Here is a 14,323-nt window from a genome sequence, read left to right as displayed (position 1 = left end):
GTATTAGCCGTGGATTTGGATCGTTACATTTTAGTCCATTTTAGGGATGAGGGACCTATTCACCTTCACTCTGCGCAGAGTTGAAATCCCCAAGAACGCTCGGACGGACTGCGATTTGAGAGAGAAGAGCCAAATCCGCATCCATGTCTTCCCATATTCTTTACCTCCATCTGTTCGTTAATTCTCGTCGTCTCTCTTCATCAGGTATGTTAAAAGAGAAGGGGCTATCAAATTTTTGTTTCAATGGTTTCTTATTGCTCGTTGAATATGAATGCCGATCAGTCTTGACGTGTTTAAGTAATGTTACTAATGCATTTGGATTACTTCCGATTTCTTATTCTGCATGGTTTATTGGTAGCGGGTACATTGTTTGAAGCAATTAGACGCCGTTTTGCTACTTTATGTTCAATTTTTTTTTCAGCACCGAATGTTTTGTTGTACGTGCTGTGTATGCTTGGATGTTGGTTTGTTTTTGCCTCCCCTAAACTTCTTATTGCATATACGTAATTCGTTTTTAACCAATGGAGACACTGGTCCGTCCCCGCGAAGCTTATTCTCTGTTTCATACGACATTCCCTTTTGAAGCCTCTCTCCCGAGCTCCCCAAACTCCCTATTAAGAGGCAGAAGGTTGGAAGCACATTTCTAGATGTTGCTATTCCCATTGTTTGATTGATAGTTTCAGTAATGCCATCCATGTAATAACTTTTTATTTTATTAATTCATTTGCATAAACGGTTTGAAAAACATCTTATACATGGAGATCCCACATTGGTTGGAGAGGAGAACAAAATATTCCTTACAAGGGTGTAGAACCCTCTCTCTAGAAGATGCAATTTAAAATCTTGAGGGGAAACTCGGAAGGGAAAGTCCAAAGAGGGCAATATCTGTTAGCGGTAGGTTTGAGTTGTTACAAATGGTTTCAGAGCTAGACATCAAGCAGTGTGCCAACGAGGATGTTGGGCCCCAAGAGGGGTGGATTGTGAGATTTCACATCGGTTGAGAGTAGAACGAAGCATTTCTTATAAGGGTGTGGAAACCTCTCCCTGCTAGCCCAAGGGGGTGGATTGTGAGATCCCACATCAGTGGGAGAGTGGAACAAAGTATTTCTTATAAGGGTGTGGAAACCTCCCTGTTGGGACCCCAAGGGGGTGGATAGTGAGATCCCACATTGATTGGAGAGCGGAACGAACATTCCTTATAAATGTATGGAAACCTCTCCCTTCTGGGACCCCAAGGGGGGTGGATCGTGAGATACCACATCGGTTGGAGAGGGGAACGAAACGTTCCTTATAAAGGTGTGGAAATCTTTCCCTCCTGGGACCTCAAGGGGGGTGACTTGTGAGATCCCACAATGGTTGGAGAGCCCTAAGGTGTGGAGACCACATCGGTTGGAGAAGGGAACGAAACATTTCTTATAAAGATGTGGAAATCTCTCCCTGCTGAGACCCCACGAGGCTGGATTGTGAAATTCCAGATCGGTTGGAGAGGGGAACAAAGCATTCCTTATAAAGGTGTGGAAACCTCTCCCTGTTGGGACCCCAAGGGGGGTGGATTGTGAGATCCCACAACGGTTGGAGAGTGGAACGAAATATTTCTTATAAAGATGTGGAAACCTCTCCCTACTTGGACCCAAGGGGGTGAATCGTGAGATCCCACAACATTTAGAGAGCCCACATCGGTTGGAGAGGGGAACAAAATATTTCAGTCACGTAGAGATTTTGAAAGATTGACTTGGATAAGCTTAGTTGTGATGGGAAGAAGTGGAAAACAAAGAATCTGAAATATATTGCCACAAACATCTTCACCAAAAACATATCTTACATAGAAAGTAGAGAATGAAGAAAACCAGCAAATCTTGAGAAAGGATGCCGAGAGAAGATATAAATTTGATTTTTGAAAGCTGCAAACACAAAGGGCAAAAAGAAGGAGATAAAGCCATGAGTGGAATCTTCTGTTGGAATGGGGGAAAAAATAAAGAAGATTGGAATGGAATAATAATTAAGAAAATCAGTCTCTATCACCACGTGTGATGGCTTTCAGATAAAAAATCCTCAATTGCGCTTTTCTTGCATAGTTTGTAAAGCTAAGCACCGAACTATTAATCGTTGGTTGATATCATATCAGCTATATGATAGTTTTGACTTAATCTCAAGCCTTTTTGATTAGAAACTGGTAAGAGTTTGGTCACCCAAGCAATTGTTAGGGCAGATCTGTTGTGTAATTTAGAGCTACTACCGACTTCCGGGGTTTGTCCCAACTGAGTTTGAATTCTAAAATAGTTTAAAACCAGCCATGGTCGCATTACCTTGAAGAAGCTGCTTTTGCCACTAAATGTGCAAGAAATTTTGGCCTTTTGAAAAGCTTCTCTTTCTTTCACAAAACTTGCTCGACTAGAATTGTGAGATCCCACATCGGTGGGAGAGGAGAACGAAACGTTCCTTATAAGAGTGTGGAAACCGCTCTCTAATAGATATGTTTTAAAACTGTGAGGCTAACAACGATACGCGGCCAAAGCAGACAATATCCGCTTGTGGTGGGCTTGGGCTATTACAAATGGTATTAGAGCTAGTCACCGGACGATGTGAGGCACTGGTCGGAGTAGAGCTAAACCCTCTCCATAGTAGACGCATTTTAAAACCGTGAGGTTGACGACGATACGTAACGGGCCAAAGCAAACAATATCTGCTAGCGGTGGCCTCGAGTTATTACAAATGGTAAGCCAGATATTGAGAGGTATGCCAACGAGGATGCTGGCCCCAAGGGGAGTGGATCATGAAATCCCACGTCGGTTGAAGAGAATGAAACATTTCTGATAAAGGTGTGGAAACCTCTCCCTAACAAACGCGTTTTAAAATCGTGAGGCTGACAACGATACATGACAGACCAAAACAGACAATATCTGCTAGTAGTGGACTTGAGAAGTTTAATCTGGGAAGGTTTTGCATTTGTCTTTAACAATCAAATTAAAATAATATCGGTATTATACTCAAACTTCTTAAAATGGCTCGCTCTCTTGTTTCTCTCTCCAGAAAATTTCTCTCCCCACGATCTTTTCTCCCTTGCCCTTCCCCTCCCCACCCATCCAAGCATAGCCTACCTCTTCCTCACAATGAATCAAACTTTCAATCGTACACCATAGATCGAAATACCTTCTCCATTGCCATAGATCCAAACCACAGAAGAAGAGAGTATGTCTAACTGAATCAACAATATCCATTGGAGTACGCTCAGACCTGTATAAAATATCGGCCAAGGTACTCGCTAATAGACTCGAACTTGATCTCCCTTACACCATTGGAAAGAGTTAATTGGCCTTCATTGCCAAAAGGCAGCTTGCCAATGTCATATCACGAGGTTGTTGACCATTGTAGATGTACAAAGTGGAAAGGGTTCCTCTTGAAATTAGATGTTAAGAAAGCCTTCTTCAAATTGGTTGGGTTTCATTGAATAAAACTCTTTAAATTCACAGGCTTTGATAAAAGATGAAGAAACTGGATCTTTAATTGCATGTCAAGTGTTTCTTACTCTATTTTCTATAATGTTAAGCCTTGGGAAAACAAATTAAGCACAAAGGAGTATTTGTCTTGGATTGGCTATATATCTTTTGGTCAATAAAATAATATTTGGATTTGCTTGCAAATGCACATGAAAATTTCTTGTTATAAGATGGGTTGGGAGGTTGCTAGGCTGAATGCACCTCTATGGGTGTCCAGTAATTGGGTTTTTTCTAATTACTAGTACGGTCTCATTCTTTTGGATTGAAGCCCGTTTATGCAGTTAGTGGTGGAACTTGAGACACTTTTTGTGGGCATTCTTTTTGTATGAACTTATACATTCTTTCATTTTTCTGCTCGATTTCTTATAAATAATTTTTCTTGTTTTATATCACTCGATTTCGTTCTTATTTATCTCTATTTTCAAATTGGTGCCCTTTATGCCAGAAGTCAATGCAGTGTACATATGCTTATAATTTTCAAATGACACCTCACTTTTTTCTAGGGAAGTAAAGAAGTTATTGGACATTATATACCGTCACTTCAATAACCCAAAAAATCTTCTATAGATAAATCTCATTATGACTTTTTTTTGGAATCTATCCAAAAAAAAAAGACAGTATTCACAGTGAAGACACATACTCATACTACGCTCTTCAAAAATGTTGTTTACCTTTACCACACTATTTATTGGTATAAATTGTCCAACATTTTTGCTTTCTATAGTTATACTTCCTCCTTATAAATCTATATACTTCCTCCTTATAAATTGGAAGGTCCGTTGGTATTTTGTTTTATAATTTAGGATGCATAGAGTAACTACACAATCATGTTGGATGTTGGATGAAAGTTTTTATTTGAACCTATTATTGTAGTAAGATATTGCTTCCGTAGGTTTCATCTACCAAGAATGACACATGGAACGCCTTGAAGCTTGCTCGAGAGTCACTTTCATTTGAGAACATAAATATGAGATTCCACATCGGTTGGAGAGGAGAATGAAGCATTCTTTATAAGGGTGTGGAAACCTTTTCCTAACGGATGTGTTTTAAAAACCTTGAGAGGAACCTCGAAAAGAAAAGCTGAAAAAAGACAATATCTACTAGCAGTGAACTTGAGCGGTTACAATAAAAGTATTACCAGCTAGTACTACAAATCCAGGGATACCACCATCTTCGTTGATGGCATTTTTAACAAAGGTTTTCAACATACTTGATGATACTATTATTTGCTCTCTAATATTTTTTAAAGAACACAAAATAAGAAACGAAAGTATCTCAATTTATGATTTGAGACCAGATTATTTGACAAGTTTGTTTGGTCCATACAGAACTCGCTGGTATCTGGGTGGTATTAGAAGACTTCGATACAGAACTCGCAGATATCTTGATGATTTTCGTAAGTTGGCTGTGTTCTTTTCTTTTCTTCCTTTTCCATTTTTGTTCATTGCAATTGTTGTATAGCTGGTTCTGCCTTTTCTTATTATTTGTATATTTTTTTAAACCAGATAATTTAAACTCGTCGTCTATTGAAGCAGCTGCTTTGCTTTACTCATCGTTTATCCTTGATGAACCTTCCTCTACTCCTTATTCTGGTTATGTTCATGACGATTCAAGATTTGTTTGGAATTTTTTGGATGACAGAACATCTATTCCTAAAGAGAATACTAGCTCAGTCTGTTCACATAATTGTGATGACAAAAGTGAGGTGTGCATTACAGTGGAGACTGGAAAGGGAACTTGTATTATATCTACTACCAGCCTACCAGGTACCGCTACGTGTATTGTTGAACACATGGCATACTTAGATATTGCATCAAAACTAGAGTGGATGTCTTTTTTGGGCTTTTCTTTTGAATTCCTCTCAAGGTTTTTAAAACACGTCTGCTAGGGAGAGGTTTTCACACCCTTACAAAGAATGTTTTGTTCTCCTCCCCAACCGATATGAGATCTCACAATCCACCCTCTTCTGGGGCCTAGCGTCCTCGCTGATACTTGTTCTCTTCTCCAATCAATGTGGGACTCCCCCTCGGGGCCTAGTGTTCTTTCTGGCACACTGCCTCTTGTCCACTCCCCTTCGAGGCTCAGCGTCCTCGCTAGCACATTTTCTGGTGTTCGGCTCTGATACCATTTATAACGAGTTTCTTTTTTTTTTTTCACTAGAGAATAAAAAGAACTCCAATTAAACTAAATTCAATAATGTTAAAACCTGTAAATGTGTCAAACTTATATGTAATTTTTTCCATGGATGGTCATATGGAGAAGCTCGGTTTGTTTCATGGCTGATTGCTTCCACATCCAATCCGAGCAACCCCATACTATACTCTTAGGTTTTTTTCTTATTAAACTTGCATAGTAGGTACACTGCAAACAATACCCTGTAAAATGGCGTCCTCTTTTTAAATATCTGTAGTTATTTGCTGCAGGTACGTTCCAGCATACTCAACAAGATTGAAGTTTGAATCTGGATCTTGGAATGTGTTTCCTCCAAATTCATCAGACCCGCTGGGGGCTGTCGATTCTGTTTGGACAGAGCAATTGGAATACCACAAGGCTCCGAATGTATACCGTCCAAGCTACTGCTTATGATCCTTTTGTTTTACTTGTTGGCATTACTCCCACAATCTTAGCTTATTTTGCAATAGTAGTAGTCGTCCAAAGTGTCACAATTGCACTTTTCTTGGCAGCGTACTTTGCAATTGTGCGGTACTCACTTCCCAACAACAAGTGAGTCAAGTCAATACACGGGTCGCCTACGGCCGAGTAACCTATGCTCAAGCCTCTGGCCTTAATTTAAAAAGAAGGATTTAGAAAACGGAGTAGAGAGAGTTTGAAATAGAGTTTGAAAGCAAAGATTGAGAGAGACGGAAAGCAATGTTATATGACATACAAGCAAAAGGCAACACATTGACTCACACTGACTTAAGTAGCATTTAACTTTTTACAGTCATACTTGTCTAGGGTTGTCCGTGGCCACATGCCACAATATTTTTAAACACAAACTTAAAAAGTAGAAACATTCTCTGTTACCCTTGAAAAACATTCTGCCTTCCAACCTTAAAGTCTCACCTCTTGTAGTTCAAATAAGGTAGGTGTGGTGAGGATTAGACTGAGTGTAGCAGCTTGTAAAATCTCTCACATGTAAAGTTCATGTTTTCTTAACGTCTCTAGTGCATTTTGGACCATTACAAGCTGTTAAATCATTTTGATACACTAAGCTCCAAAGCAAACAAGAAAAGTAAAACATAATAAGTATAGGTTCACGCTTAGCACAAGGCAAACACTACGAGTTAATTTGAGCTCAAAACTCAATTTGTTGTTATTTTATATTCACGAGCTTTGCTAAGCTCGAGCCAGCCTGTATGCACCTCGATGCCTACCTGTACAGACAATTGTCGGATTATACTAAATTTAGATGTTCACCTTGAAGATAGTATAATATTAGTCTACTATCGAGAAATCAAAAAATTGGAATAAACGGTAGTAAATGTTTACGTAGTTGTAAGTAGTTTATTGAAAGTAATATGAAGTAATATAACTATTATTTTATATAATCAGTTACTTCGGACAGTTTTAAAGTAATTTATATTTATACTCTGTAACTCTTTATTATTCATTTCATAAATCGAAAAGTATCAATTTTTATAGTAATGATTTGTTATACATCAATACTAAAAAAAAAAAAAATCTATGACCGATGTTCTATTGGGTCGCTCATTTTGGATGTAATTTAATTCTATTGTCGTCTTGTACATAAATAACGTAAAAAAACGTATTAAATCGTTGATCATAAGTCAGAATTGCATTCATTTGAGTATAAATTTAAAGGAGAATTATGTTAAATTCATAGCTAAAGAATAGTTGTCAAATGCTTATATTTTTTTATTTTAGGTTAAAATTTTGAATGATTGAATTAAAGGTTTAAGAAAGAAAATGAATGAAAGTTGAATAATTTGCATTAGAAATGGTGAATGATTGATGCAACAAAAAAGCAAATTGAAGGAAACAGGAAGAAAAGGGAAAAGGCGAAGATTTGAATATCAAAATTTTCCATTTCAACCATTTCAAGCATTTCAAGCATTTCAAACGTCTGACGCTGAATTGAATAAGCTCCTATTTCCCACCGAGACCAAAATTCCAGTTGTGATTCGTGTTGGTGAAGAATTTCTTAGTTTTCTGACACAATCCGGAGCTTGAAAGAGCAAAAGAAAAGAATCATTGATCTTTTTCTTTACTATTTTGGATTGCTCAATTCGTTTTCGTCATTATCTTCTCTTCAATTGTTGTTTTTAGCAGTGCGATACGAAATGATTCACATGAAATTGAAGTTCAACAACGTAGCATGGGGAATCAACCTCAGATTCTTCGTCCTTCCTCTCATTCCATTGGCTCCCTCTCTGCATTTGGTACTTTCTCTCTCTGGAATTCAATTTCTCTCTCCCGTACCCTCTTTTTCGCCGCTTTTTGGATGTTTTCTTCTGTCGAGTGAACAAGTGGACTTCATTGGTTTCACTTTTTCTCGCTGAAATCTGCAAGAACTTTGCCAGAGGAAAAGAGAGAGAGAGAGAGTGTGTTGCACATACCAATTAACCCCGAAAAATACCAAATCCAATACCCAACTCAGGGATATCTCTCCATTTATTGCGTTTGTTTTGGTGTTGATTTGGTATCCTTATTTGGAAATTGGACTCGACCCTCACTGGATGGATGCTATGCATTCTATTTATCCTGTCTGTGATTTTCAATGTTGTTTACAAACGAGTACAGGCTGCGCTACTAAAAGTTTTCGCGGCTCCCGTTTGTGGGAATTTCAAGTTCTAGTTCTTCCGTTTAGTGTATATCTCTTACTGGTTGGTCAGGATGGATTTTATGATGGAAGGTCGTGGGAGTTATGGCGGTGGGTCAGGTGATGAACAAGAAGCTTCTAATGATCGCAAGGGGAAAAAGACTTACCATCGTCATAATCCTTACCAGATTCAGCAACTTGAATCGTAAGACCTCTCTCACCTTCTTTTCTGTGTATGTTCTTTGTGATTCCTTTGTCGTTTGTCTGCTCATTTCACAGACTGGGAAGAATTTTGTTGCCTCCCTTGTGTTTATGTGTTCTTGTGGGCCTGTCCTTGTATCCTGTTGGTGTTTTCTAAAGCTGCATGTTGAATCTGTTTAACTCTTTTGGACATTCCCTTAGAACTATACAAAACTTCACATGTTTGATCCTTCTCTCAAGTCTTACTAATGATGTCTGCAGGGATCTTGGTTTCAACGATCTGATGTCTCCTTGTTTGCCTATGCATGCATGTGTGTCCTTCTAAGACAAATCGAATTGTTTCTGTCTGTTTCCCAGATTTTTCAGGGCATGCCCACACCCTGATGAAAATCAGCGGCGCCAGCTGAGTCGAGAGCTTGGTCTTGAGACCAAACAGATCAAATTTTGGTTTCAAAACAAGAGGACTCAAACGAAGGTAGAATGAATCTTCTCAGGCTTGTAAGGAAGTTGTTTGTTTGTTCTTATTTTCCCATCAATTGAGACTCGTTCTTCCCCTCTTACAGACTCAGAATGAGCGAGCAGACAACTCTTCACTTCGGACGGAGAATGAAAAGATTCAATGTGAAAATCTTGCAATTAGAGAAGCGTTGAGGAATGTCATCTGTCCATCCTGTGGCGGTCCACCGTTTGGCGAAGAAGAACGGCAGCGCAATCTCCATAAACTGCGTCTTGAAAATGCTCACTTGAAAGAAGAGGTAATTTCATGTTTGGAAGTTGAAAGTCTGTTTATGTTTTCTCCTAACAATGTTGAATTGTCAATGATTTAGTATCTTTTTCGTAATATGGATCCATCAACTTCAATGGTTTCGATTATGATCGTTTTGCAGCATGAAAAGGTGTCTAACCTTCTTGCCAAGTACATTGGAAAACCGATATCACAACTTGAATCACTATTGCCTGTTCTTGGATCTTCACTCGATTTGTCACCGAGAAGTTCCCTTACCCAAATAGTTCCAAGTCCTGCAGTGAATCTTATGTCTGATCCTGTAATATTAGATAGAACAGCAACACCCTACCAATCAAGAGGTATTAATGATTTGGAAAACGCTCTCATGATGGAAACTGCTGCAACAGCCTTGGAAGAGTTAATCAGACTTTTGAGGATCGATGAGCCTTTGTGGATGAAGATCCTCAATGACGGGAGGTGTGTTCTTCATCGTGACAGCTATGAAAAAATATTTCCTAGACCCAATCACTTCAAATCTTCTAATGCTCGTACTGAATCCTCGAAAGCTTCAGGAGTGGTGACAATGAGTGCAATGCAATTGGTTGATGCTTTTTTAGATGCGGTCAGTGTTGATAGCTATTTATTTCTGTTATACCTAGTAAAAAGTTGACTGTTGTTTCCACTCTTGGAGAGATATTTACTTTGGCAATTGATTCGATCACATAGGATAAATGGGCGGATCTTTTTCCAACTGTCATTATAAATGCAGAGACGTTTCATATTATTGACCCCGGGATGCCTGGAAATCGCAGTGGCGCTTTGCAGTTGGTACGAAAATCATGTTCCACATCTTTTTTTTCTTTGTTTATGTTTGGCGTTTTATTTCTGCACACTTGGTAGATGATGAAAGTTAATAAATGCAGATGTATCAACAAATGCACATATTTTCACCGCTCGTGTCGCCTCGAGATTTCTGCTTCCTTCGACATTGTCAGCAGATCGAGCATGGTGTCTGGGTAATAGTGGATGTTTCATATGAACTTTTAAAGGACTGTGTCACATCTGCACGCTGCTGGAGGCTTCCTTCTGGGTGCATGATTCAAGAAATGCCCAATGGTTGCTCTAAGGTTCGTAACTCGTTTAATTAATAATTGATCTCTTCCCTTCTTTCATGGATCTTGGGGCTTTAATTAATGCTGCTGGACCTTAGTGACCGCAAAATTGCATATGAAAGATCATTAGATGCCACTGTCAACATTAATATCCATGAAATCCCAGCCTTGGCATTAACTTCATTGTTCCCCTTGTGTTCTACGCTAATTATTTTCCTTGGAAGGTACTCTATTGAATGAGGCATGAATATGTGCCATGTCAACGTCCTTCTATTACGACATAATTGTTATGCCATGGAAGAAATATCCATGCATTTGATGTGTATTAGAGACCGTTATGAATTATTTATGCACTACTTTATCGTCACTTATATAGGTCACTCGAGGTTGGCTGTTTTATAAATATTGAATTTAGTTTATTGCAGTAGCAGCCATTTTTTCCTTCAACAATGCACTTGTATCTTGTTATCATACATCTTCGTTGACAGGTTACCTGGGTTGAGCATGTGGAAGTGGATGATAAAACACAAACCCACCGGCTTTATCGGGATCTTGTGTTCAATACTACGGCATATGGAGCTGAACGATGGGTTTTCACTCTTCAAAGGATGTGTGAGAGATTGGCTTACACATTCAGGGATTGTGCACCTAGCCATGAACTTGGAGGAGGTAGAAGTTCACCTTTCGCTTGTGATAAAAATGATATTTCCTTTTCATCAAACTCGATCTCTAACGAAAACGTTTGTTTGTTTTTTCAGTGTTAACTTCTAATGAAGGTAGGAGGAGCATCATGAAGCTGTCACATAGAATGGTAAAAAATTTCTGTGGCGTACTGAGCATGTCAGGTAAATTAGATTTCCCCCAGCTATCCGAAGTTAACAACAGCGGTGTTCGAATCTCTGTTCGGATTAGCTCCGAGCTGGGGCAGCCCAGCGGGACAATCGTTAGTGCAGCGACATCCCTTTGGCTTCCTCTACAACCTGAAAGCATCTTCAATTTCTTCAAGGATGAAAAGGCCAGAGTTCAGGTTTGTAATACCACACACTTCTTTTTCTTGATTGTTTCTTGTTCCCTTGATAGATAAAGTGAAAACTTATCAACATTTCATGTTCCAGTGGGATGTTCTGTCTAATGGAAGCCCAGTACATGAAATTGCACACATCTTAACAGGAGTTCATCCCGGAAACTCGATATTGATAATTCGGGTACTTTCCTTTTAACTTCCGCTATTCGCAAACCATAGACAAACTAATTCAAATGTTCTAGAGTTTCAGTTTCATACTACTTGAAAAAGTGAGTTTTTCAGGGAAGATGTCAATGAAATTAGCTAGAAATCTTTGGATTATCATAACCATCTATTTCATTTTTTATCATTAGATTTGAAGTTATTAAGGTTTGAGGGTTGTTCATGTGAATGATTTATGAAGCAGCCGTTCGTCCCTACTGAGAACAACATGCTGATTCTTCAAGAAAGCTGCATAGATCCACTAGGATCCTTGGTCATCTATGCACCCATCGACATGCCTGCTATGAACATTGCGACAAGTGGTCAGGACCCATCGGAGATACCGATACTTCCATCAGGGTTCGTAATCACGGGGGATGGCCGTTCTCATTCAGGAGTCGGAGCTTCAACCAGCGCAACCTCGGGGAGGCCGAGCGGGTCTCTGTTAACGGTAGCGTTCCAGATATTGGTGTCGAGTGTATCGTCTTCAAAACAGTTGAATGTGGAGTCTGTAGCAACAGTGAATACTCTTATCAGTGCCACAGTTCAGAGGATAAAGGCTGCGTTGAATTGCTCTGGCTTGGATTGATTCTTTTTTTGTGTTGTAGACTCGGAATGAAAATGGTTAGAACTTGTTGGGCCATTTTACAAGCAGATCTTAGTTGCTTCTTTAAGTTTAGAACGTTCACTGTTTCATTAGAGGGATTCTTTTCTTTGTATTGTGACAAATATTATAATCATTTTATTAACATTATAATTTGAATGTTTATTTGTTTCTAAGTTAATCATAGATTATGCACTTAAATAAGTTGGTGTAAATCTAATTTCAATCATTAAATTCTCCGTGACAAAAACTCACGAAAAATATGAAGAAATAAGATGATCGTCCATAACAAAATACAAGGACGAAATAGACGTTTTAAAAGTAAAAAACTAAAATGGAAAAAAAATATAAGAATAAAAGTGAGTATGTAACAGCATATTGCTAATAAATATTGTCCATTTTAGTTTGTTACGTATCGCATTGATCTCCCAATTTTAAAACATATCGATTAGGGAAAGGTTTCCACACCATAGTAAAGAATGTTTCATTCCCCTCTCTAGAGACACATTAGCTCACTGCTATTAGATATTGTCCACTTTGACCCGTTACGTATAATCGTCAACCTCATGATTTTAAAACGCTTTATTAAAGAGAGGTTTTCACACTTTTATAAAGAATGTTTCGTTCTTCTCTCTATATGCACGTTTTAAAATCTTGAGGGAAAGTCCAAAAGAAAAACTTCAAAAAGAATAATATATGCTCACGGTTACCTTCAATATTTTCTACAAAATTGATATTCTAAAAGTACAAAGACTAACCGAAAAGAATATACGAGGATAAAAGTGAATATTTGAAAGTAAAAAAAGGGCAAAGAAGCAAAAATGATAAGTAGAAGGATCCGTAAATAAATGAAAAAAATAAAAGGGAATATTTTTGGTTTGGAAGGTAAAGGTGAAAAATGGCTGTCCCTTCCTTTAATATGGAAAATATTTGGAACCCTAATTGACCAAAGCTTCATACAAATGCTTCACTCTCACATTATATTTTTGGGAAAATTCAATAACATTGTTTCCTTAATAATGAAATGCACAAAACAGATACCTAACCCTTTCTTTGGTAATGTCTTCAAACCATTTTCTATCTTTTGACCAAGAGAAACTCACTCCCTTTTTTTGGAATATTCTATCTTTTTATGGGACAAGAAAAAGAAAAAAAAAAAAAAAAAATATTCCGACACGCACACAAGATTAAATCGTACCGACCCAGAGAAGATAAAGATGAGATGTAATAATGTCGTCTAATGCTTTAACATCAAAGAATCATCACCTCGTTGGATAGTTTACTGGTTAAGGTATTCATACGTTTAAACAGTCATAAACTTAAATTTTTATTGTGACCAATGTCTCACCTAAGTTCCTACCATGTTGCGATATTAAATTTTTTTATCTTAGTTTTTTTTTAATAGAATATTGTGAACAAAAGGGAAAATTGTTAAGGATTTTTGAAGAAACGCAATTCTATGTTTGCATAAACTTTAGAGTATCTATAAACTTTAGTAGAGATATCTACAAGATAGTGTGGGGACGAGAAAAACTTTCCCTATATCCATCTCTCCTCCTATTTTACTTTTCATCCCTATAAAAATTTTCATTTTTTTTTCTGTAGAAATTAGAGTAGAGTTTATGTATAAGATTTGTAAGGTTTTGCAAGGTTCTCCTCAGAAGTTTTTTCCTCATTTTCTATATATATATATTATATAGAAAACAGATTCATATAAAAAAAAAATTAATGGTCAATTAAAAAATGGGTAAACTCCAATATTTTATAAGCAAAAATATAATATAATTTCCAACTTAAGTAAGATGGGGATTAGGACAGAGATGAAGAATATAATCCTTGTCCCGACCCCATTAAGTTAATAAAGAGAATCTCTTTCCACTTTCTTCCATTCACATTTAAACGAAGATTCTCCAACTCCATTAAGTTAATAAAGAAAAATCTCTTTCCACTTTCTCCCATTCATATTTAAATGAAGATTCTCCAACGTGTTCGTAACTCAACTTTAAAATTAAAAACTTTCATGACTCCAAGTTTAGTAGCGTTTGACGTCCTTCAATGACAGTTCATTAACGAAGTTTAATTTTGTTTGATATTGCATAATTGATAGACAATTACTCAATGCGCTAAACCAAATCTAATCTCCATCCTCAATAGAATGTCGAGACACGTGACAC

At 37.7% G+C, this 14,323-nt stretch overlaps 1 protein-coding gene and 1 long non-coding RNA gene across 6 annotated transcripts; both read left to right on the top strand.

Moving 5' to 3' along the window:
- The first annotated feature begins 32 nt into the window (after positions 1-32).
- On the top strand, positions 33-6,265 carry LOC111790077 (uncharacterized). Of its 2 annotated transcripts, none has more exons than XR_002814437.2 (5): positions 33-204; positions 4,390-4,694; positions 4,826-4,893; positions 5,139-5,263; positions 5,921-6,265. It is a non-coding gene; the product is annotated as an uncharacterized LOC111790077 (long non-coding RNA). The 2 variants fall into 2 exon arrangements; XR_002814438.2 differs by having other exon boundaries at positions 5,003-5,263.
- A 1,210-nt stretch (positions 6,266-7,475) lies between these two features.
- On the top strand, positions 7,476-12,314 carry LOC111791510 (homeobox-leucine zipper protein HDG11). 4 transcript variants are annotated; one of them, XM_023672888.2, is made up of 11 exons: positions 7,477-7,900; positions 8,354-8,485; positions 8,839-8,956; positions 9,045-9,236; positions 9,369-9,830; positions 9,935-10,036; positions 10,132-10,335; positions 10,809-10,989; positions 11,079-11,347; positions 11,436-11,525; positions 11,748-12,314. In XM_023672888.2, exons 2-11 carry the CDS (start codon positions 8,355-8,357, stop codon positions 12,132-12,134), a joined length of 2,136 nt encoding a protein of 711 aa, XP_023528656.2. In that variant the 5' UTR covers positions 7,477-7,900; position 8,354; the 3' UTR covers positions 12,135-12,314. The 4 variants fall into 4 exon arrangements, with proteins under 4 accessions (XP_023528658.2, XP_023528656.2, XP_023528655.2 ...); XM_023672890.2 differs by having other exon boundaries at positions 7,476-8,485; positions 11,698-11,837; XM_023672887.2 differs by having other exon boundaries at positions 7,477-8,485.
- Positions 12,315-14,323: the final 2,009 nt, after the last annotated feature.

This window comes from Cucurbita pepo, chromosome 3, assembly GCF_057944985.1.
Source record: "Cucurbita pepo subsp. pepo isolate OVF chromosome 3, ASM5794498v1, whole genome shotgun sequence".
Classification (NCBI taxonomy): Eukaryota; Viridiplantae; Streptophyta; class Magnoliopsida; order Cucurbitales; family Cucurbitaceae; genus Cucurbita; species Cucurbita pepo.
This window is presented reverse-complemented; position numbering and strand designations above follow the sequence as displayed.